The sequence below is a fragment of the Sinocyclocheilus rhinocerous genome, unplaced genomic scaffold (assembly GCF_001515625.1).
Source record: "Sinocyclocheilus rhinocerous isolate Xijiao unplaced genomic scaffold, SAMN03320098_v1.1 scaffold1201, whole genome shotgun sequence".
Classification (NCBI taxonomy): domain Eukaryota; kingdom Metazoa; phylum Chordata; class Actinopteri; order Cypriniformes; family Cyprinidae; genus Sinocyclocheilus; species Sinocyclocheilus rhinocerous.
Genome location: NW_015654059.1, coordinates 1,883,062 through 1,908,481, shown reverse-complemented (window position 1 = coordinate 1,908,481; position 25,420 = coordinate 1,883,062). Strand labels below are relative to the sequence as shown.

The 25,420-nt window shown below is 37.7% G+C and overlaps 1 protein-coding gene across 1 annotated transcript; it reads right to left on the bottom strand.

The window, feature by feature from the left end:
- Positions 1 to 24,818, bottom strand: LOC107716748 (potassium/sodium hyperpolarization-activated cyclic nucleotide-gated channel 3-like). The gene is made up of 8 exons (XM_016523295.1): positions 23,834 to 24,818; positions 14,287 to 14,710; positions 12,360 to 12,521; positions 9,883 to 10,101; positions 6,219 to 6,365; positions 5,867 to 6,107; positions 2,329 to 2,493; positions 1 to 1,550 (listed from the first exon to the last, which is right to left on the bottom strand). The coding sequence occupies exons 1-8, from the start codon at positions 24,490 to 24,492 to the stop codon at positions 1 to 3; spliced, it is 3,567 nt and encodes a 1,188-aa protein (XP_016378781.1). The 5' UTR covers positions 24,493 to 24,818.
- Positions 24,819 to 25,420: the final 602 nt, after the last annotated feature.

The window sequence follows — 25,420 nt, the reverse complement described above, 5'->3', positions numbered from 1 at the left end:
TCACAAGTTCGACGGGAGTTTGGGGTGCAAGCTTGGAGTCCCAGGGGTGGACCTGTCACTAGATCTATGGGCTGGCGACCCACCTGAGGACCCAGTCTGAGTTATGGACAACTTGGAAGTTTGTCTTGATAGGACAACATGACCAGGTTTTGAGCTAAATGGTTTTATAAGGGGTGGGGGCGACGGGAGCGGCGAGTAACCTGAAGCAGATCCTCTGTGATGGGATAAGTCCGGTGGCTGCGGTCCTCTTCCAACTGGCTTGGACTTTTCAGGTAGTCCTGGGGTGGGGAGAGACATGGAAATGGTGCTTAAGTCTTGGTAAGGTAAGTCAACTAGAGATCCGCCCCTTTCTCTTGGTTGAGGTGGTGGTGGGAAGAGTGTCTGAGGGTTTAGTAGTGAGCTTTGGGATCCAGAGATGCTAGCAGGGTGGCTGTGCATGGACATTCTCATCTTCTCCACTGTAGGACTCTGGCATGTTGGGCTCCAGGCTGAAGGTGTGCTACATGGGGAGGCATTTCCGGACCCATATTGTGCAAGGGAAGCAAGAGCAGATGGTTCTTGGGAAAGCTGGGAAAGAACATCTGGCTGTAGACCAATCTGAGCATGTTGGGACGGGACACTTGTTGGACTTGGGACTTGTTCAATAATGCTCCTGGGGCGGACAGGGGACTCTGTTACAGAAGACTGGGAGGCTGTCCTTGCAACTTTATTCAAATCTTGAATTGGTTTTGTTTGTTGAGGATTTGGCTGAGCTGAATGCAGTTGGGTCAGGATGGGACTTACTGAGTGCGCTATCAAAGGAGTAAGGGTGGACGCAGGGGGAACTGCAAGCTGGACAGCCTCTCCTCCAATTGCTCCTTGTTTGAAGAAACCAGGAAGTGATGCAGCAATGCTGGGGAAAGAGGCCTGAGGAAGTTGTGGTTGAGGATGAAGCTGGGAAATACTGAAGTCTTTGGACCCATGGGAGGCAAGGGGTCTATGGGGGTAGAAGGAAGACTCTGTGATGTTGGAGGTGGTGGTGGTGACTGTTGTTGTGATGGTGGATGGCAGAGAGCTGGAGGATGGAAGCGGAGGTGTGGAGGTAGACGATCTCTCAGTCCTGAGTGTGTCCAGAATTGGGGTCTCAATACAAGAGCTGAACTGCGAGCTGGTTGAGGAGGAGCCACCAAATGCAGCAGTACCCAAAAGTGCAGTTGGGAACATTTTTACATACCCTGGCTGGTCTTTCAGCGAGCCAAGCAGTGGGACAGGGGGTCGGAAGAGAGTATGGGGCAAATGGGGGTGGCGAGTTAGGGCAATAGCGACTGAAGTGGTGGCTGCAGCAGCTTGTAGAGGAGCCTGAATAAGAGGTGCCCAGATGACAGGGGTGTGAGAAGATGGAGTCGGTGCTGGGTGAGGAGCTGGAGGAGGTGTCTGCATGAGGTGGGTACAATGGGCCATATCCCTGTCATGCTGTACAATCTGCTGGATGATCTCATTTTCTTGGTAGTTCAGAACTCCGGAATTGAGATCCCGTTGGACCTTGTGCTGGAGTACAGAGTTCTGCTTTCCTGTGAGGACATAAAGGAAGACAGAAATGCATGGATAACAAACTCAAGAATGTATTTTGATTTAAACTGTAAACATGTCAAAATGTAGGGCTGGGAAGATTAACATGTTTATTTCATTCGATTAATATGGAATGGTTCCTTGCTCCAACTGGCAATTCCAGAGCTAATACGTGCAAATGAGTGCAGACATCTCCATTTATCAAAGTAACTGTAAATCCCAAGTTCAGAGCATGCTATTAATCAAATATTATTTCAGTTATTAAAATGATAACCATGCACGCCTTATAAACATGAAATAAAAACTGACCAAAATATACTGGTGTTACTGCTTCGTCTTTCTTTTTCCACCGACATCACTTAAGTTAGGGGTGTCCAATCCTGCTCCGGGAGAGCCACCTTCAAGCAGAGTGTAGCTCCAACCCCAGTTGAACACACCTGAATGAGCTAATCAACACATTTGGGATCGCTAGAAACTTCCAAGCAGGTGTGCTGGAGCTGAACTCTGCAGGAAAGTGGTGCTCAAGGAGCAGGTATGGACACCCCTGACTTAAGCAACAGGGGTTGTTGGATAAATGTTCACCAATAGCCAATTTTTTCTAATTGAATATCCTGTTTCAATTATAATACATCACATTATGTAAGTAAAAATGTATTTCAAACTGAATATTTTGAATAAAAGCAAGGGACAAGATGTGACCGCTTATTAAACTCTCCACTCTTCAAGGGCATCTCAGAGCAGCTGTGAAAAACGTAGGCCTATTGAACTGACAGCTCTCACCTATGCGGTCAAGCCGATCGAGGGCTACGGTCTCAAAGGCGCGTCGCATCATGGGGTACTCCTCCAACACCTCATTGAAATGGTCCACAGAGAGTGAGTACAGACGACAGTACGTGTCAGCTCTTACGCTGGCTGTTCTTCTGCCTCGAGTCAGCAAACAGATCTCTGTGGACATTTTGCAACATGAGCAAATTGAAAGCCACACGGGAAGAACATGTATCCTACTCTTTTTGTAAGAGCAACCAAAATTTTACAAGTATATATGTGCGTTTATGTGTATAAATAATAGAATGAAGAGTAAATAAATGAATGTATGAATGGGTATACCCTAGCATCCAGCCCCTAACTGAGCATTAAACATAAATGTTTATTCAGCCTAAGTTTAGAGCACTCCAGCACTATTAATATGTGCATAAATTCACAATAGTGGGCACCATGAATTAAATATACTTGCTGTAAATGCAGTGACTCAGACTTTATATACTTTGAGGTTGCTTTTTTGAATAGTCTTTTTTAATCTGTAGCCAGAGCATTAAAATACCATTTTGACAGCTTAGAGTTGTACTCAGCCATCATCTGTCCAGTCAGATCACAGAGTAAAAGCTCTATCTCAAATGCAGAGAAAGTTTCTAAGCGACAAGACAAGCAGGAGGTTTGAGAAGAGGACACAGGGGACTGTCAACACTAATGTGGTAATTGGGTGTTCTCAGGCAGTATCTCGCCTTTGCACCTAAGAAATACAGTATTACTGTTTTCCTAAAAGTTCACTGACTAGTTCATACCATTTTAAAAGCTAAAGAAGTGAATTTGTGTGATTCTCTGTATATGTTTATGTAAATTGTACAGTTAAAGCTGCTAAGGACTGTTAGACATTTTGCTAACTCACACAAAGCTTCACCACTGAATTGCACAAATTAGATACGTTTTTACTTGTTTACTTGCTTGTTTTAAGCATAAATCTAGTAGTCTTAAAATGAGCAATGACAATTACTTGTTAATAAACCTAAAAATGTGTATGAATTTTGATTGGATAGCATGTACCATGTGCTCATGTTCATTTTGGCTGTCAGACTGTCACAGAAACAAAGTTTTACTGTTCAAGACAGCCATTTCATTGATCCGTTTGGTATTAAGAACATTTTATGTGTTGTATTCCAATTATAGTAGCTTATAGCACTTTTAAGATTATTAAACAAGGTGCTGTTGGTCCTTCAAGAACCTGTAGAGATTATTCTCATTCTCTTTTTCACTCTTTTTCTCTCTGTCTAGTCATCATGGCCAGGGTCATAAAGAACATGCTGCCAAGAGCCACCAGAGCACACACACTCACTAACACATCCTGAGGTGGAAAGGGGGGAGAAGGGTGGTGTGAGGGTCAGGGAACATGGAGAAACAGAAATAAAAAATCAACATGAGATGATGCATAAAAATACAAAGACAACCCTGTTGAAAAAAACAGCATCTACTGGTTAGGTATGTTTTGAAGCATGGCAGCTGGTTTGAGCTGGTCCTTAACTGGTCATGTGCTGGTCCTAAGCAACTAGCTCCTGGTCAGAACCAGCTCATAACCAGCTCAGGACCATCTTAAACCAGCTGCCATGCTTCAAAACATACCTAACCAGCATATGCTGTTTTTTTTTCAACAGGGAACATGGTTTTGAACATATTACCACAGTAATACAAATGTTTTTAGACTCTATTATGAGGCATTGCTATTCTTTCATATACCATTAAATATGAATCTTATATTCATATTTCATAGTGTATAAAAGTATAGCAATCATATACAGTAGTGCCATGAGATCTCTGCTGTGATTTCCTTCTCAACTGATTATTTGATTATTTGACTGACAACATTTTTACACATACAAATTTCTTAAAAATGAATTGTAAACAAAATTGGAATAACTGAATTAAAAATGCCAAAAATATAGTAGATAAATAAGTACATTTTACACACTACTGTTCAAAAGTTTTGGTTCGGTAAGATTTTTAAATGTTTTTTAAAGAAGTCTCATGCTTACGAAGCCTGCATTTACTTGATCAACAATGCAACAAAAACGGTAATACTGTGAAATATTATTATAATTAAACATTTAAAATATAATTTAAGATGTAATTATTCCTGTGATGCAAAGCTGAATTTCCAGGATCATAACTCCAGTCTTCAGTGTCACATGATCCTTCAGAAATCATTCTAACGTTGATTTGCTACTCAAAATTTTTTTTTATTATTATTATTATCAATGTTGAAAACAGTTTTGCTGCTTAATAGTGTGAAACATTTTTTTCAAGGTTCTCTGATGAATTGAAAGTTCAGAAGAACAGCATTTATTTAAAGTATAAATGACTGTCTTTGCTGTCACTTTTGATCAATTTAATGCATCTTGATTCTTTACAAATAAATCATAACGACTTCAAATTTTGAATGGTATTGTATATATATATAAATTTGTGTGCTGTTTCACATTCTATTTTTCTTAAATAGTAAAATAGTAGGCAGTATACAGCGTATACTGCAGTGTGTAGTACTAGTATTGCATTCTCAACTTAACCAGAAAGATGACATATGGGGACTGGGTGAGCGCAGTACTAGGCCAGAATCCAGCCTGCTCCTACTTTCTGAACTTTCACACAGGGTTTATGGGAAAGGAGATTATGAGCGGCTTGTTGAACATGTAATGACCTCAAATGAGCCCAGGCAGAAGGAAAGTTTTTTTGGGGAAAATAAGATGACATTTTTGTTTCTCTTGACTAAATCTGCTGCAGCTCACTGATAGCACAAACTACTTAGTTGTGATGCCAGAACCACACAAGAGACAGTAATAGAGTTTATAATGGCACAGAACACCAGGAAAGAGGCTAGCTTGCACTTGGAGACCAGGTGGTGTATAATTTGTTTCAAAATATTTGCATCACCCTCATTTTCTTCAGAAAATAGAGCATGTTGATTTGTTAGGTAGACTCACAATTTATATAGAAGGTAAACTATAGTGTGAATAAATTTTATTTTTTTGCTATTTAAAAGGCATTTAATAATGGACAACATGATGCCTTCATAAATGCCAAAATTAAAAACAGAAAGTGTACAGGAAAAAAAAAAAAAAGTACAATGGAAATTGTAATGAGAAAAACTGCAGTGAACAGCCTCTAATGACAAAGCACAACTCAAACTGTTATCTTCCCCTCCTTCCTCAATCTTGTGAGGGAAATTAATTTCATGAATGGTTAACTTATGCTGGGTGAGGAATTTCCCCAGGCTCCAAAAGCGTGGCCATTCACTGATTTGGTTCCCTGGGAGAACCAGCCGATAACACTGAAGAACACGATGGTACCAGCCTGAACGTTAAGCACATAAAACCTCTCTAATAAAAACACAAACTTATTTGCTGCAACTTAACTGCCAATTCATCCACATTAGATTCTATAAGAAAGTGCTTTATGCTAAGCAACATTTCAAAACTATCATCATACAAATATCAAGAATCCAATGAAAGTTGCATCAAACCATCCAAACCAATGATAACTGTTTTCTTACCTCCAAAGTAAGACCCGTCCGAGATCTTTGTCTCTTTGCTGCCCTTTGTCAGAACAGTTAGTACACCGTGTTGGATGAAATACATCTTCTTGCCAACGGTCCCCTCTCTGATAATGTAATCTCCTGGCTGGAACACCTCGAAGCGTAACTTGGTGAGCATGGAGGTCACAAAGTTGGGATCCGCGTTGGCGAACAACGGCATGGTGGCCACAAGCTTTCGACAGTTAAAACTGATGATTTCCTGTAATTGAAGAATGGACAATATCAAAATAAGTGGATAGAACTGTTTAATACTAGAATACAAGCTACGCAATGAAAGTATACACTAACTGGCTTATATGTTACTACTAACCTCTCTGAGTGGCTCGTTCAGTTCTCCCAGAATGCTCTCCTCGTCAAACATCTTCCCCTGATAGCGATGCTCATAGTAATCATGAATCCTCTGCCGCATGTCTGCAGGAAGTTTGTGGAAGGACATGTACTGCTCCACCTGCTTGTACTGTACAAATGACATATACACAATATTATCAACTTGAATATTACATATTTATCTACATGCTTAGCAACAATAGCCCCCCCAAAAACCCCAAAAGGAATGTGGACAGAAATGCTAATGAGATTTCTTTAATTATTTGAAACCATTTTTTAAAGACCCTAGTGGGATCAAATATGAAACCAAATAACATCAAGATGATAGATAGATAGATAGATAGATAGATAGATAGATAGAGAAATTCCATTTTATCCCATAGGTTCTTAGTTTATCCAGTTGAGTTTTAGAATTATTGCCAAATCAAAGATTGTTTCCAAACCAAATCTAATTGACATGTGACCCTTGTTTGCTATCCAAAATGAAGCAAAACAACAAAACAAAACAAAAAGTATAACAAAACAAAACAAAAGCAAAACAAAAAGAAAAAAAGAAAACAAACGAAAGAAAGAAAACAAAAAGCAAAAGAAAACAGAAAAAAGAAAAACAAAAGAAAGAAAACAAAAAGCAAAAGAAAACAGAAAAAAAAATCAAACAACAAAATTAAACAAAACACACACACACACAACCATGAAGCAAAGCAAAAATAAAAAAATGACCTAGTTTTCAAAAAAAAAAAAAAAGTTTATCACAAAAAAAATTTTTTTTAACGGTACCTTTCTAACATCATAATCATTTGCATATGCACAAGGGTACGAATATGGTAATTATTCATTACCATAGTATATATCAAAGTACTGTGATCCTATCATCTGACACCATCATTTTACAATAGTACTGTCATTTATTTTTTAAAGGACCACAGTCCAATATTTTTGTACTTGGAACAAATGAGCTCTTAGTTACCCATTGTCTTTTTTAAAGTCTTGTCATGTATGATTTTATGATTAGGTGTAAATAGTCTTTAAACCGTCAGTAGACCCTGAGGTGTTGTCTCTAACTACACAGCTACCGATAAATAAATATTGACTAAATGTCTTGCAAAACAATAGCCTGGTCAGTGTAACCGTATTTTACGGCAGCCTTCCCAGGCTCCATTTGCAAAGCTCGGCAGTATTTTCACATCTCCACATTTATCATTGTCTTTCTGTTTGTCCCTCTCTCCAAGCCTGTCTCTTTCACTTCAAGGAAGGACGTACAGTATTGATAGGGTTTATTTTACCCACGATCCCCTTGTACTGTCTCTTTGTTATTTCATTTGTGTCTCTGAAACTGGCAGAGAGCATCTGCAGCACTGCGGCTCGGCGACGTTACGCCGCACGGCTCTCTGCCTCTGCTGTCCTTTCTAATAAACTTTGTTCTGTCACTAGCCATTTTGCTTTCTCTCTCCTGCTTCCATGAACTGCTGTCTAGGTTGTCGACGGTAGCCGGTTGCAATGTGCCCTTCACCACATGCTAATGTTCCTGCCATGTCAGCTGTGAACATCTCCTCGGTCTCTCCGAGTGGCTCTTCTATTATCATATTCAAGGGCAGGGGACAAAGCCAGCAGGATGAGTTCAAACAACAGGAAATAATGTCACGCTATACAGTTAGGTTTCAACTGCGGAGCCCGGCGAGGGTGTGAAGTCGCTCGCCGAAATGCCAGCGTAAGGCAAGCATGACTCATGGTGTCGGGAAAAACAGTGTGTCATTGGAATTCGTCCTTTTTCTGGAAATGGATGCTGGTAATCGCATTGACACTGAGGAGAGTGGTGTGGAAGCCCAAAATTCAGCAGGTAATGAAATCGGCAGCTAAGTTAACGGGACAAATTGACAACTTCAGACATTTTCATCCCTGTTGAACTCTCCCTAACCGAATCTTCCTCTCTCTCCTGGTGTGTTTGTGTCTTCAAAACCCTTTCGAACAGATGTGGAGAGGAACTGTAAATTATGTACTTTGAAACCATAATCAAAACCATTGGCCTTCATGCGTTCAGCTTTTGAGAAATCAAAACATTCGCTGCACACAAGAAAAGGCCTCATCCTTTTTAGAAGAAAGGGGAGGAAACCTCACATCAATATGCACTCCTGTATCAACAATGCAAGTTGCCACGACAACCGCAGTTGGGCTGAATTGACTTGAATCTTGTAACACAGCAGAGGTCAAAGCACTTGTATTTTCTTCTCATAGAAAATGACAACAGTTCAATTACCGCTCCTGCACACTTACAGACACGATAAAACTGAGTATTGATCACCGCAGAGGTCAGAAACCTCCACGACTTGCGAACCGCATTTCGAGCGCCGCTCAAAACTCACAAACCATCGTCGTTTACCATTTTTCTCTCCGCTCGTCTGCTTGCGACCCTGGTTTTTCTATTTTTAAACAGGACTTCAAAGGCGTTCTCGGTTCTCGGAGTGAGGAAATTTTGTCTGCTGGGAACAAATGCTCAACAAAGTGGGAAACGGCAGCTGCCCACCCTCATTAAAATGATCTTTGCCTTATTTGCTGGCTTACCAACGAAGATTGTATTTTTGGGGATTTTTCATTATAGTATATATTTTCTACAATTATAAAAGGAATACAGAAGGCAGTTGTAACATTTTAGCTACTACTAACCTACCTGCCAACAGTTATATGTGTTAATATCATCAATTTATTATAACATAAACTACCATTCAAAAGTTTGTGGTTAGTACAATATTTTTTGAATAAATTAATACTTTTTTAAGCAAGGTTCATTAAACTGATCAAAAGTGACAGTAAAGACATTTACAATGTTACAATATATTTCTATTTCAAATAAATGCTGTTATTTTGACATTTCTATTCATCAAAATATCCTAAAAAAATGATTATGTTTTCCACAAAAATATTAACACAAATGTTTTTAACACTGATAATTTTCAAATTATAATGATTTCTGAAGGATCATTTGACATTGAAGACTGGAGTAATGGGTGCTATAAATTTAGCTTTTCAATGATAAATTACATTTTAAAACACATTAAAATAGATATCAGTTATTTTAAATTGTCATAATATTTCACAATATTACTGTTTTTACTGTATTATTGATCAGAAACACTTAAAAAATCTTATCAAATATACTTTATATATTACATTATACTACTTTTATGTGTAAATATGTGAACATATACAAATGTAAATTATATAAATAATATTAATATATTATAATTTATACAGTTGGATATTATTTAGCCATATATTATTTAACATTATATAATATTATTAAATATTATATTTTAAGATAATATTTATGATACATTTACAATATATATTTACAATTATATTTTTATTTCATAACTATGAATCTAGCATTAACAGCATTAGCAACTTTTAACCAACAAATAAAATACATATGAACTGGGTTCCAAGGGCATTAAAAATTCAGACATCCAAAATGGACATCCCAAAATAATTCCTCAAATAATTTCCCTCAGCTTTTGATGAAAAAAAAAGGCACAAATTTTACAGAGCAGAGTAGGTATCATCATTAGCTTTTACATCGCAATGTATGCAAATATCCACACTTTAGCCTCCCAGAGCCAACTGACTTCATCACCTCCTCTTTTTTTACTAACCTTCTCCTGGTACTGCCTGCGTGAGGAGTCCAGTGATTGAATGAGGGCAGTGGCGTGGCCCACAAACATGGCATAGCAGGTTGCGCCCACGATCATGCTGAGGATGGTCAGCCACACATCCGTCATGCCCACAGGAGGGTACATGCCATACCCGATACACAGCATGTGGCTCATGGCCTTAAACAGGGCGTAAGAGTACTGCTGACCCCATGTGTTATTCTGTGAGGAAAGAGAGAAAGGGAGGGATGCACGGAAAGAGAGAGCGGGAGAGAGATAAAGAGAAAAAAGAACCCAAATTAAAGCATGAATATAATTACGAGCATGAAAGACGGCAATTGTGATAGAGAGCAAAAGAAATAGGAGAGACGGTGAAAGAGGGACAAAACGTGTTGTGAAGGGACAAAGGTACGGACCAATGAGAGGGAGAGGAGAGAAAATAGCGTCGCGAATGACAGAATGTGAGAAAAAAGAGCGCGAGAGAGTGTTAGACTGGAAAAAAAGTGACAGTGTTTCTATATATTTCTGACAGGATTTAGAAGGAGCCAGAGTAAAGGCCAGAGAGAAAGAGAGAAAGGGAAATATCACGTCCTTTAGCAGGAGGGTCATTACGAACGCTGCATGTGCTTTCTTGATATCAGAAGATGGAGGAAAGCAGAAGGTACTGTTTTACAAATGCTAATGACACATAGTCACGGACAGTGTTCTTCTTTAGCAAAATGAGCCACTAGCAAGTAGCTATTTTTCGTAATTGCAACCTAATTTCTTGTAATCACTACTTTCTCATAATTCACTTTATATCTCAAAATTGCTTTTCTTTTAATTTATTACTTTATATTAGTGCTGTCAAACGATTAATCGCGATTAATCGCATCCAAAATAAAAGTTTTTGTTTACATAATATATGAGTGTGTACTGTGTATATTTATTTGTATATATAAATACAAACACACACATGTATATATTTAAGAAAAATATGTTATGTTTCTATATTAAATATATTTATATATAATTTAAAATATAATAATATAAATATATAAATATATATATACATGTAAATATTTTCAAAATATATACTCTATGTGTGTGTATTTATATATACATAATAAATAAACAGTACACATACATATATTATGTAAACAAAAACTTTTATTTTGGATGCGATTAATCGTTTGACAGCACTAATTTATATTGCCCAGTTGTGACTTTATATTTCATAATATGACTTTATCCATCAATCGTGATTCGTGTTTTTCCGTAAATCCAACTTTGTTTCTCATAATTGTGACTTTATATTTCGCATGTGTCCTTATTTAACAAAATCTGACTTTTTACCTCATAATTGCCACTTTATTTCCCATATTTCTAACTTTATGTGTCACAATCTGATTTTTTATCTCGCAATTTGACTTTATATCTCAAAATTGTGACTATTTCTTTTAACTCTTATTTTATATCTCCCCATTGTGATTCTTTACAATGTGACTTGCATGGCATAATGTGGCTTTTTATCTTGCAGTGTTACTTTACATCTCCGGTTTTGCTTCTGGCAATTGCAACTTTGTTACTCATAATTATGACTTTTTATCTCACAATCTGTCTTTATTCCTTGCAATTTGAAGACTTTATGGCTTTCTGTGTTTTCCCTGCTATATGCTTGCTGGTGCTATTACGCATCTTCTGAATGAGACCACAATCTCCCGATCAAAAACACATGTGAGGAAGACGCAGAAACGAGCAATCTCATATGTAAGCAGATGCATATGAAAAATAATGCGATCATTAACAATAAACAGCATATAAATGAAAACAGTCTAATGTTACGGAGTGAAATGTCGATCCAGGAAATGGTAAAGGACTGTGCAAGCTTTGGTGGTGTTGATGCAAGTGATCTACTGCATCTATGCTTCGATCATCGTACTGAATATGATCCAGATGTAATCTCTGATAAAAACACGATTTTCTCAGCTTTGTTGCTTTTTTTAATCAAACTTACCTACATTCAAGTGTTGATAAAAAAACAATGCTTGAAGTGCTTTAAAAGTAGAAGCTCTGTTCTTTATTTATATTATGTATTGCATGTTCAGATATTCATACAACAAAATATTCTGGGGGACGTTCAAAAATGCTGGCAGGGAAAGAGTTCATTGCAACTATATAACAATGTGAGTTTTTATCTTGCAATTGCACCTTTGTTTCTCACAACTGTAACTCACAATGTGACTTTATTTCTCAGTGTGAAATTGATCTCTCAATTGATTTTTTACTGGTGAAAACAGCTTTCTATAATTCAAAATGCTTCATCCAGGCCATTTATTATGCAGCAGTATCAACACCTATTCTATTCTGCTGCATTTATATCTTCAGTTTTATTGATTTATTTCAGAACAACCTGAAAATGTGGATGTTGGGATTAATAAACCAGCTCTGCCGATGAAAAATAAAGAGAAAACAGACACGGAGCGGCCCTTCACACTTACCACCATTTTGTTTTTGGCCACCCAGCAGTCTGAAGGGAAATCCTGCAGCATGGGCACCAGGAACTGCAAGCATCCGTCCCAGTGGCACAGCAACAACATCATTCCAATGAGATTCACAATGCGCACCATGGCACTAGCCAGGTCATAGGTCATGTGAAAAATCTAAAAGGAAAAGAGGTCAGAGATGTGCGACTGTGATGGCAGAACTAGAATATGCCGCATTGGGTCACAATTGAGATTTAATCCTCACTCAATTCTAGGCCACATTGTCCTTAAGATGGTTTTTAGTAGCACAACACTTGGCTTGTGGAGTATTACATAAGGTACTGTATTTCTTCTGCTAATGTCACCAATAGTTCCTAGGAGATTAGTGCGAGGCCAGACTAGAGGCTGATGTTACCCACAATCCATAACGGCACCGATGCACCACCCCTCAGTGGACAAAAAGGCGGCGTTCCCAAATAGCAGTAATTAAAGTGCGGAATCCAATAGATTTCCGTTAACTCGCAAGGTTGATGGCCGATAGGGTTGAGCGATCGAAGCAATTAAAGGGTCATGGTGGACGCTTTTAACTTTGCCACGGACAAACAATGGTTAGGTTGAGTAACACATTGCTGCCTGTAATTGTGGCTAATTGCAGCCTGATTTAGAAGCAGCCACTCTTTGACAGAGCTAAAATTAAATCCACGTGATGGCAATGACTGTGAAGTTTGTGACTTTCTGTCTGTTATTGCTGACTGGGATTTTAACAAGTAGGATGTGTTCTTTTGAGCGATCGAAGCAATTAAAGGGTCATGGTGGACGCTTTTAACTTTGCCACGGACAAACAATGGTTAGGTTGAGTAACACATTGCTGCCTGTAATTGTGGCTAATTGCAGCCTGATTTAGAAGCAGCCACTCTTTGACAGAGCTAAAATTAAATCCACGTGATGGCAATGACTGTGAAGTTTGTGACTTTCTGTCTGTTATTGCTGACTGGGATTTTAACAAGTAGGATCAACTCCATTGTTGGTCCTAGAACAACCTCACTGTTAATTCTCACTGTAATTAAAAGAACAGTTTCAGCCAACATTTGCATTTATTTGAGGTCGTTTCAAACCTAAAGGCGCCACATTGTCTTTTATGTTCACCAAGGCTGCATTTATTTGATCACAAATACTGTAAAAACTGCAATATTGGGAAATACTGTTAAAACTGAAAATAACCGTTTCTATTTTACTATATTTTAAAATGTAACTTGTTCCTGGGATGGCAGAGTTGAATTTTCAGCATCATTAGTCCAGTCTTCGGTGTCACATGATCCTTCAGAAATCATTCTAATATGCTGATTTTCTGCCCAAGAAACATGCTTATTATTATCAATATTGAAAATGTTTTTTTGCTGTTTAACTGTGATAAATTTTTTCCGGACACGTTGATTAACAGAAAGTTCAAAAGAACAACATTTATTTTAATTAAACATGTTTTATAACAGTATAAATGTATTTAATGTCACTTTTGATCAATTTAATGCATCTCTGCCGAAAAAAAAAAATTTCGGGGTCTACTGACCCAAACTTTTTGACGGTATCGTATGTATTAAAATACGCAGTTTTTTTGTCATTTTAGACCACAACAAATCCCATTCTGAAACAGCTCGAGGGTGTGTAAAGGCAGAATTGTCATTTTAAGTCCGAAATATTCATTGAAGGGTTTATATTACGGTTAGAGTTGTGGTTATGAGGAATGAGAGTATTTGTTTGACAGAAATATTGCTCCAGGACCACCAAAAGAAACCATGGGCAGCTCCATTATTGGTACGGGAATATCAAACAAGGTTCATGTCACCGTTCCTTTTCTTTTCAACATTCACAAGCAAACAAAAATGTGTTATTTGTGATAGATACAGTATGTTACAATCTAAGAGTCTGTAAAGGTGCATCTTACCTCCTCCCATTGGTGGATGTATCTAATGAGTCTGGACAATCTCAACAGCCGAAGCAGACTGAGTATTTTAGTGAAACGCACAATCCTCAACGCTCGTGCCGTCTTGTAGAAGTCCGAATTGATGCGTGTCTCCACAATGAGGAAGATGTAATCCACAGGGATGGAGGAGATGAAATCCACGGCGAACCAGCTCCGAAGGTACCTCACCTTGATCTGCTGAGGGTCCAGGATGATTTCCGTGCTGTCTTCTTTGACGATCCCCGTGCGGAAGTTCAGCACCAGGTCAACCAGGAAGAATGTGTCAGAGACCACGTTAAAGACTATCCAGGCGGGGGTGTGTTCATCTTTAAAGAAGGTGATGCCCACGGGGATGATGATCAGGTTGCCCACCATCAACAGAAGCATGATCAGGTCCCAGTAGAACCTGGAGGATATAAAATGGACAAAGTGTTTATTTAATGCCTTAGGAACAGAAGAGTCTACATGACCTTTGGAGCCGTTAACGATTAAAGGCAAAGATTAAAGATTATATATTACAATTAAGTGCTTCTTCTTAATAGTACTGAAATTCTGTTATACAGAGACACAAGCACAGAAAATGTTTTAGCTGAAAAATGGATTCTACAAGTTAGAATATTGTTTCATAATAGATCATTCATTTATTTATAGAAATAATAGTAGTAAATAATGAATATCAATAATAATTATTAATGGCTAACTAATAATAGTAATAAATACTAGATATATAATTTTAATATTATAAAACAATTCTTATCTATTTAATTAACGTTGCACATTTTTATTTTATGAAAACAATAGTAAATAATTAACATTATCACTAATATATTTTTACTGTTAAAATTAATTATTTACTATTATGCACTGCTGTTTTATCTAAAACAAAAACTATTAAAAATCATTTTCAGTAATTGAGACAAAGCTGAAATACAATGAAATATTAATATTAGATTTAGAACTTAAAAGCCTAAATGAAATGTTGCTTTGTCAACTAACAAATATAAGTACTAAAATTACTAAAACTTCAACTGGAAAAATAAATAAAAACTAAATAAATGAAATGAAAACTGAAAATATAAAATCTATTTCAAAATATTACAAAAAATTGTATAACAGGATATAAATAATACTAACATATACTTAATAATATAACACTTAAATGACAGAAATATAGGATTATTCTTCCTGAAACACTTTTTACATCTATAGTTTGTGTATGGGTTCAAAAAGGAACAATGGCATATTTAAGACCAACCAGTTCTGTAGATAAACTGATGCACTAGCAAGGTCATGGGTTTAGCTCTCAGGAAATATAACTGATAAGATGCATGCCTTGCAAGCAGTTAGTAGCTTTGGACAAATGCATCTGCCAAATGCATGAATGTAATCGTCTGCCTTCATTTCCTCAAAATAAGCATTATGATGTCAGTAATCAGAAACACTAATCTAAAAAGCGCACTCAGGATTCTTTGAGAACGCTGCATGAGCTCAGCCCCTGACTGACGCTGGAAATGGCTGGCTGTCTGGTTGGGCTATTACTTCTCGTTTATGGATGAGTTCCCTGTTTGGTAATTGGATGTGTCGTACGTATGTAAATGAAAGGGGCTGGAAGACATCCAGGAGACCTCTGGCAAGACCGCCATTTCATCAATAAAAGATCTGCTAGGTGAAACGTTTACACAAAAACAAGCCGCCATAATTGCTGAACGCTGCATTAATTACCCCATTGGCCCTGATATGCCAAAATGAGCCTTTTCTGGTTGCATGAAACATTCAATAATTCTACTAATATTTCACGCTGCTTTACAGTATTTGCCTGGCTCTTTTCCCCACGTGCTAATATTCTTTCGCATCATTTGATGTACACTACAAACTGAAGTTGAGGATTAGCCTTCATCATTTATACCCTGGTAGAGAGCTGGTTGGTTACTAAATTCCAGTCCTTTGCTGCTGAGTTGTAATTAAGCAGAAATCGAATACACAGAGGGTTGATAAACCATCCAGCTCGGTATGGATTGCAAAGAGAGAACGAGGCTCTCAGCATTTCAGAGTTGTCCAGAGGGATTATGTGTTGTTTGACACCATGGACAAGGGGGGAAAAAAAACTCTGTTCGATTTTAGGCCCTTATACTTGTGTATAAATAGGTCACAGTGTTTTCTTCAGTAGCAAATTGTTGGTGAAATGAAATGATTGCAGAAATGATCAAAAGCAGATTAACCAAAGTATTGGATCATGACTGAAGGTTACTGTTATCAGCAGTCATATTAGCATAAACAACCATAAACATATAAAAAGAACTGGGTCATTCCATGTCAAATCAACCAGTGGTCCTCAGAGGCAAACTTTTGTAATTTTGATATGTTTTTCTGGTCAAAGAAATATATAAATGAAAAATAAAGCCAAATATTAAATGGCTAGTAAAATACTATCTTTACGAACCAGAATCTCAAAGGATATGGAGATACAGAATCTTTTATACTTCTAGAGGAACAAGCATGAAAACTTTGGGAAAAGAATAGTTTCTATGCAATTGTTTTGATAGAGGGAAACATAATTTGTCTTTCAGACATTCTTCTTTATAAAAAGTGTGGCGAGTATCCCGGTTCCAGATCAGCGTCGCCCTGGAAACGCCGCTGCCACACTGATCACAGAAGCACAACACCTGTGCGTGATGAGTGGCGCACCTGGAGCTCGTTCCCGCTGGCCATAAAAGCCAGGAGAAGAGGAACCACCGGGGAGTGGAAACGGAGCTCCAGGTGACATTAATGCTTGTTTCTCCTTATCCACAGACTCCGACGGCACCCCAGGAGAGGGATCTTCACCACGGCACTTCACCCCACGAGCACCATTCCTCTGAGCACGTGTGATCAGTGTGTGGGCAATAAATCACCGGGGCACTTTCTATCAGTACCGAGTCTGTGTTCTCATTCACCCCACGACAAAAGGTATAAAAAAAGCTATGGGTTGTAAGCAAAGTGACCCACATTTGGTTTTTGATCACTGAAACTCTGTGCAATTTAATTTACTCGTGGAGCCAGATTGAGATCCCCACATCACTGGAACTGAAACATATAGGGCCTTAAAAACGAAGAGACCAAACAATAAATTTAAGAACCAGTATCTAAAAGAATATTGACATATGGGGTGGGCGATATGACCAAAATATTATATCACGATAGGAGTGATTTTATTTCATGGTAACGGTATATATCACGATAATGTTATTTTTGCTTTAAATAAGGTCTTTGATATCAATATTTTTGATACCATAGATATTTCATAATTCTTGTCACCAGTGTCAATTTCACAAAAATACTAGCCTAAATAAAATTTAAAAAATCAAGTTCACTGAAAGTAAACAGTCAGCAATTAAAAAGGAATAAGAAACTAATTTCAAGCAATAGAAAAAAACTAAAAAAGGAATAAGAAACTAATTTCAAGCAATAGGACAAAAAAACTACAGTAGAACAAAGAAATAAGAAATGCATTTTTACACGTGTATGTATTAAACCGTTCAAGGTCTATAAAGTGGCAAAAATAACTCTGCATATAGCGAAATAAGTTCTCTTTCACTGCTGATTGCATTTCAATGGCTTTGAATCACTTGTTTTTAAACCACAATGCTTAAAATGATACGTTTTCGTGACCATGTAGAACAGCAACGTCACGTGAGCGTGTAACCACGATAGAGACGATAGTCCAAAATCTCTACCGGCTGACAAATTTTTACCGATAATCATGTCTACCGGTATATCGCCCATCCCTATTGACATACTTTTTGAGTTACAGGCACACAAACTCTGGACAAAAAACGCCACCATTAGTGATAATTATGCTGACATGATCTTTCTAAAGTCATTTTTCCACCCCTGTAATTTGCCTCCAAATTAGGTGAAAACGGCCATGTGATGCATTTTATTATTAATTAACACAAAATAGTAAATATTCAATGGCATTTTAAAATTTTGATTTTCATTACTATTTATCTTTGTCTGTCTTCTGAATATGAACAAATTCAAGTTTCTGAAATTTGTTTGATTTGACAGAATGACCCAGCTATTTTGTTTCAGTCAGCTGTGTCTGTTAAAACCAAAAATTGGGCAAAATAATAATGACTGATTATTAATTTTGTCTAATTAAATTCTCCCAATGACAACGACCCTTGCCCTAAAACCACCTTCAACTGACCTGAAACTAGCATCTTATTATTGATATGATATACCCCACTAAAACTTACTGCTTTAATAGGAAATACATCAGATAACACTTAGAATGGAACAAATGAAGTATCCAAATAATGCTAATGTATCAGCTGCTTTTCTGGCAAGATAATACCATAATCACAAATATGTTAAACACCTACTTTTAAATGTAATATAAAATCTGGGTTTAACCAAATGGAAAAATACTACTTCCACATTTCCGCATCGCAGGGCTCTATTTTACATTGCATGAAATGAGCTTTGGAGGAGATTAAACAAGAACAAACCATCTATAGGAAGCGTCACTAAATCTGCCAGATTATTTCCAGACAGTTTTCAGATTATAAAGGATTTGCCATTGACATTTACCCTTGGACAGATGCTCCAGTGGTCAAAGCAGGCAAAAGAATACGTTTTACAGCAACATGTGCTGAACTGTTTGTACCGTACACTTAAGCAAAGGCAACATACTGATACCAAGAGAAGTTCAACAAATAAAAAGAAATGTAGTGATCTATATAATAAAATTATTTAAAAAAAATTTTTTTAAATATTAAAACAAAACTGCGATATAATAATTCCCGTAAAATGTTAAATTAAAATAGTTTTCGTATAGAATCAGGAAGAAACTATGCTGTTTTGATTTGACAGAATGACCCAGCTATTTTGTTTCAGTCAGCTGTGTCTGTTAAAACCAAAAATTGGGCAAAATAATAATGACTGATTATTAATTTTGTCTAATTAAATTCTCCCAATGACAACGACCCTTGCCCTAAAACCACCTTCAACTGACCTGAAACTAGCATCTTATTATTGATATGATATACCCCACTAAAACTTACTGCTTTAATAGGAAATACATCAGATAACACTTAGAATGGAACAAATGAAGTATCCAAATAATGCTAATGTATCAGCTGCTTTTCTGGCAAGATAATACCATAATCACAAATATGTTAAACACCTACTTTTAAATGTAATATAAAATCTGGGTTTAACCAAATGGAAAAATACTACTTCCACATTTCCGCATCGCAGGGCTCTATTTTACATTGCATGAAATGAGCTTTGGAGGAGATTAAACAAGAACAAACCATCTATAGGAAGCGTCACTAAATCTGCCAGATTATTTCCAGACAGTTTTCAGATTATAAAGGATTTGCCATTGACATTTACCCTTGGACAGATGCTCCAGTGGTCAAAGCAGGCAAAAGAATACGTTTTACAGCAACATGTGCTGAACTGTTTGTACCGTACACTTAAGCAAAGGCAACATACTGATACCAAGAGAAGTTCAACAAATAAAAAGAAATGTAGTGATCTATATAATAAAATTATTTTAAAAATTTTTTTTAAATATTAAAACAAAACTGCGATATAATAATTCCCGTAAAATGTTAAATTAAAATAGTTTTCGTATAGAATCAGGAAGAAACTATGCTGTATTTAAGACCATGTAGCAGGCAAACACAAATTTGGGACAGCTGTCATTCACAAAATTCACTGTCCCCAGACCTTTCCCTTGAAATCAGTGCAGAAAATGGATGGAAAAACCACAACAAAACAGATTCTGTCTGAGCCTATCAGTTAATTGCTATTCAAATCATATCACATCACATCACAGTATTTTCTTTGTCCACTTAATATCCGGATTATATTATAGCCTGTAAGCTTCCATAATGTCTATATTACTGCATATAAATGTAATATGTTGCCTATATGCCACTGTCAATCCACACTGTTACTAGAGCACTAATTGTATTAGGAATATCCAATATCTATCCTATCAATCATTGTAACCACATTATAGACATTATTCTCTTCTCGTTTCACATGTGCAAACAAATGATATATCATGAGAACTACACTATAAACAACCAGAAACCACAAGAGGTATTATGCAATGTCATTTGTAATATCAAATGGACACCAGTGGGTATATGAATTTGAGAAAGCTTGGAAAAGTGGAGATATAGTTCTGCAAAAAGGTATTTGGTTGCTGTGTAAGTTGTGTTTCCCTTTCATTTTGAAGTTGTGTGGATCTTTAATGACCCTATTTAGGCTAAAAATCAACTAACAGACGAGAGCCACTGCTAAATGACAGCAGAGGGAACACATTTCATTCGAACAAAAGGCTTTGCGATAATCAGCTTTCTGTTACAATCTGCCAAAAATACACTCACTGTTCTCCTTCTCTATCTGTTGCTGCTTAGCATACTATGAGTCCTAATTGTCTTTCCCAATCCTCAACTGACCTGAAACTAGCATCTTATTATTGATATGATATACCCCACTAAAACTTACTGCTTTAATAGGAAATACATCAGATAACACTTAGAATGGAACAAATGAAGTATCCAAATAATGCTAATGTATCAGCTGCTTTTCTGGCAAGATAATACCATAATCACAAATATGTTAAACACCTACTTTTAAATGTAATATAAAATCTGGGTTTAACCAAATGGAAAAATACTACTTCCACATTTCCGCATCGCAGGGCTCTATTTTACATTGCATGAAATGAGCTTTGGAGGAGATTAAACAAGAACAAACCATCTATAGGAAGTGTCACTAAATCTGCCAGATTATTTCCAGACAGTTTTCAGATTATAAAGGATTTGCCATTGACATTTACCCTTGGACAGATGCTCCAGTGGTCAAAGCAGGCAAAAGAATACGTTTTACAGCAACATGTGCTGAACTGTTTGTACCGTACACTTAAGCAAAGGCAACATACTGATACCAAGAGAAGTTAATGTAACCATAAAAACTTTTCTCCAAATATTCAGAATAATATGTGACATCATTATTTTCAATAATTTGCAACTTATATCTGTGAACATCTGTTAACTTCTCAAGAGTTTCATGATCCTTCAACAGTTAAAATGAAATGGCTATAAAAAGCCTTAAAAATAAATTAAACACAAAATATGTTCGTTTTAATAACACCTAACCTCTGAAACATAAAAGTGCATAACACTGAAGAAAACACTTCCCTTGTAGTAATGTTTAGACCATAATTTAATAAAAACAGCTATAATGTTTGCTTACACGAGTCCACTGCTCTAAATTTTGAGCTCTGTTAGAGAGCACTGCTTTCATTTTCAGCTGAAGCTAATGGAGAAATGATGTGATGCACCATATTGTTTAGCAGAAAATTATATTTCCTACTCTTTCTAGATGCGCTGCAGAACAGAGCTGCTCTGTGGTGTGGTGATTCATTAAAAAGCATGTCTCTTTGCTTCCCTTATTCCAGAACCCCTTGAACACTTATGCTAACCTTCCACCCCCCTCTCAACAGCCTCCCTCCACATTCTGACACTCTCTTCTCGTTTTCTGCATCAACCAGGTGATGCAATCAGCAAATGGAAGTCCCTGCATCGCCCATCACCTTCCCTAACAGTGTTGAGGGGAGGAAGGTCAGAGAGCACGGGGAGAGAGGGATGAAGCAAGTGCAAGAGGAAGGAGACAAGGGCAAATGTGAAAATGACACCTGAAAATGCCAGACGAGTAAGGACGGTACCTCTTGTGACAGGTGAAACTTTACAAATCACCTGCTGCTGTGGTCACTTGGTACTCATCAGGTCTAGATGCTTCCTGAAATAACATTCATCTTATATAGTCACAAAACTTAAGTTTAAGTTGACAGATGCATTTTGGGGGGTTTTGCCAGTACAAATGAAAGGGAAATATTCTAAGAAAAAAAAGGGTCCAATTATCTTTTTCTATAGGTGTTTTACTCGTACTTTGAATTACATATTGCATTGTCCTGTGTATTAGGAGTAAATGAAATATAACATATAATGTGCTGGTAGAATTACCAGTAACCTTTCCATTTTTCTACACTGTAAAAATGATTTTCGAAACAAATATTATTGGAGTATAAAAATGACTATTTTACTCTTTCTATTTGAAAATTTTCATGTTTTATTCCATGTGTTACTTGCCTTTTCTTTGTAATTAATTGTGATTTACTAGCAATTTCTGAGTGAAAATTGTTTCTACACCATTTTTTTCAAGTGCACTGTAAAGAAATAGCTAAGAAATAGCTAGTAAATTTGACAAATAATTAAACACAATTGGCAAGTGACACTGAATTAAATGTTCAAATTTGAAGTAGAAAGACTGAAATTGTATGTTTTTTTTGTGTAAAACAATCTGCAGTAATCTTTGTTTTATTTACAATTTCAAAAAAATATTTTTTACAGTGTAGGAAAAAAAGTAGTTCAAACAAACAAACAAAAATAAAAAAAGAACATTCTGTCATCATTTACTCATCCTTATGTCATTTCAAACCTGTATGACTTCATTTTATATGTGGAACAGAAAAAAAGATCTTTTGAAAATATATTTGGTTGTTTTTTTTGCCAAATACAATGGAAGTCAATGGGGTCCAAACAAAACACAAAAATGGTTTCATTTGGACCCCATTGTCTTTCATTGAATGGACAAAAGCAGTTATTTAAAATATCTTCTTCTGTGAAGAAAGAAAGTCATACAGGTGACCTGAGGGTGAGTAAATGATGACAGAATTTTCATTTCTGGTGTTGATTCAACATTGTCCTCCTTTGCACTGTATGACCCTGATCTCACATCATTTATTTCGACTGATATCCAAAACAATGTGCCAATCGCTCATTAGAAGCACATAACTGCTGGGCTTACATGCCGTCCTGACTGTGCGAAGGCCATGTGGTCCATTTCAGCTACCTGACTGTTAGTACTGCCCCCTCCAACTCGGACCAGAGTGCCATTAAATAAATTGTGTTGTTGTAATCCTCTCTGATGTTTGCTCCCAATAATGCCCGTCGTCATGTTAACCCATTTTGATCACCCTATTTCCCGGGCCGGCCAGCTCTGTTTGAGTGAAAACATGAGAACAATGGCTAAATATGATTGTGTGACTTATTTCTATGTAGTAAAGCGAGAGATTACACTTGACTTCCGTGGTTGGTGCAGTGAAAGTTTTCACGCAATGAATGCAAAACAATCACAGAACCTCCTAGACAGCTGGCGTTGGTGACACTGTTTGCCCTTGCAATATGTGGATGGTAGCAATGTCATTCAAACAGGAAAGAGGTGAATATGACCAGGTGAGGTTAGGGAATGCAACAGCACGGGCCTGATTTTAATATCCTCAGCAAGCTCAAGGACACAGAAAGACGTTTTTAAAAACAAAACCATGAAAAGACAAATGGGCTGTATTTAATCTGCTCAGACATCGATTTATTTTCGTTTAATCGTTTAATTTTGGAGAGCTCCTTGCTGGAGGCCTGATGGCAGTGGGAACATTTGCATAGCCGACAATTAGACATGGGATTACCTGAAGTCACTGTATGGGTGAATGATCCAAAAGCCTGCAGATTTGACCCGTTCCTGCTCGCGCTCCACCGCCTTCTCGCTCCCGAACATTCGAAGCGAGAACTTGTTGACCCCCGGTTGAAGCATCGCGCCAAACTGCCTGTGCATAAAGCCCGCCTGGTACAGCCGCTCATCGTCAGGCATGATTTGATCGATACCTTCCAACTTTACGAAAGTCGACTGTTCTTCAGAGGGCGCCTGTTGTGCCCCGTCGCCGCGGCCGCCCTGCGCGCCCTGGCTCTCTCCAGGTCCGGGTTGCTCCAAGGGACCGTCGTCCTCGGGGCTTGCACCCACGATGAGGCACCTCTGCTCCGCCAGATCCGCGTCTGGAGCATGCCGACTGGTGATGGAAGAGAGGCTGCCTCTGAATCTCCGGCAGTCGCCGTTCACGTTGGTTCTGAAGGGTCTCCCTACATCGGTCTCCGCGTCTCCGCTCTTGGCCTCGCTGACACCTTTAGAGCTCCCCGTGGAGGAGGGTGAGGGAAGATGCTTCATCTTGACACTTTTCCTCCGAGTGTCCTTGTCGCTGTCTTCGCCGTCTCGAGTCATAGCATCCTTGTGTCCAAACTGATGTGGCAAGCTATAGAGCCGTTTGCGCATGGAAGAATGCACCCTATCCATTGTGATCGAACACCTTAACGGAACAAATGACAGTCGGTATCATCTGAGAGGAGACGCAGGCAGGACAATAGGTCGTCAAAAATATGAATGCACAAAAATGCATCCCGCTGCATCTGTAATACTAGACACCGAGCGCGCACACTGGATGCGGGAAGACGGAGGGACGTGTCTGAATGAGAAACAATTTGACGCGCGTCTCAATGACAAATCATTACACCCTCCTTTTCAAACTACTCTTTAAACAGCACTTGCGAAGCCCCCGGCCACTGACACATCAGTAATCCAATGTGCAAAAGATGTCCAGTTCAGTTGTGGTAACATGCGTGGGGACGGATAATCTATTACGTTGCCATAGAAGCGCAGACAGCAAATAAGCACACACCACCTAAACCGACTGTTAGGGGTGTAGCAAACAAATAAATAAACCTTACATGACATGCCTGTCTTCATCAAATGATTTGTTGATGTGTATTTTCGCCCAATAATAACATAAACATTCCTGAATGGCGTTTTTACGTCATTCAGTCTATTACGTCATGATGCCTTATGGAAAAGAATTCGGTATTGTTCCGTGCTAACAGCTGGGTATTGTTTATCAGTTGGCTTGACATGGATCAGACTAGCAGGGTGCGAGGAAGTCAAAAGAAATAAAACTATGAAGGCTATTCGTTCTACATAAGGATTCACACAATTCAACAGCGTTCTCAAATGTTTCTGTAAACGGTAAAGTTGAAATCGTGTTCGCTGGAGAACATAACCATAGCAACAGTTCGCGCTGGAAGGCGGTTTAGGATCAGCAAAGCTGCAAAACGCATGACTTTATTGTGGATTATTCACAAAACACACACACACTTTTTTTTTTTTACTTTTAATGATAATTAAAATGCTTTTAAGGTAGTTGACGGTTATCTGGAATTCCAGAATTTTG

Excerpts from the sequence above, each read along its gene's own strand:
- LOC107716748 (XM_016523295.1), bottom strand. The coding sequence starts at position 24,492 with ATGGATAGGGTGCATTCTTCCATGCGCAAACGGCTCTATAGCTTGCCA. Across the intron at positions 6,366-9,882 it reads GCAGGCAGTACCAGGAGAAG|TACAAGCAGGTGGAGCAGTA; the intron begins GTTAGTAAAAAA and ends TCATTTGTACAG. Across the intron at positions 6,108-6,218 it reads TGAACGAGCCACTCAGAGAG|GAAATCATCAGTTTTAACTG; the intron begins GTTAGTAGTAAC and ends CTTCAATTACAG.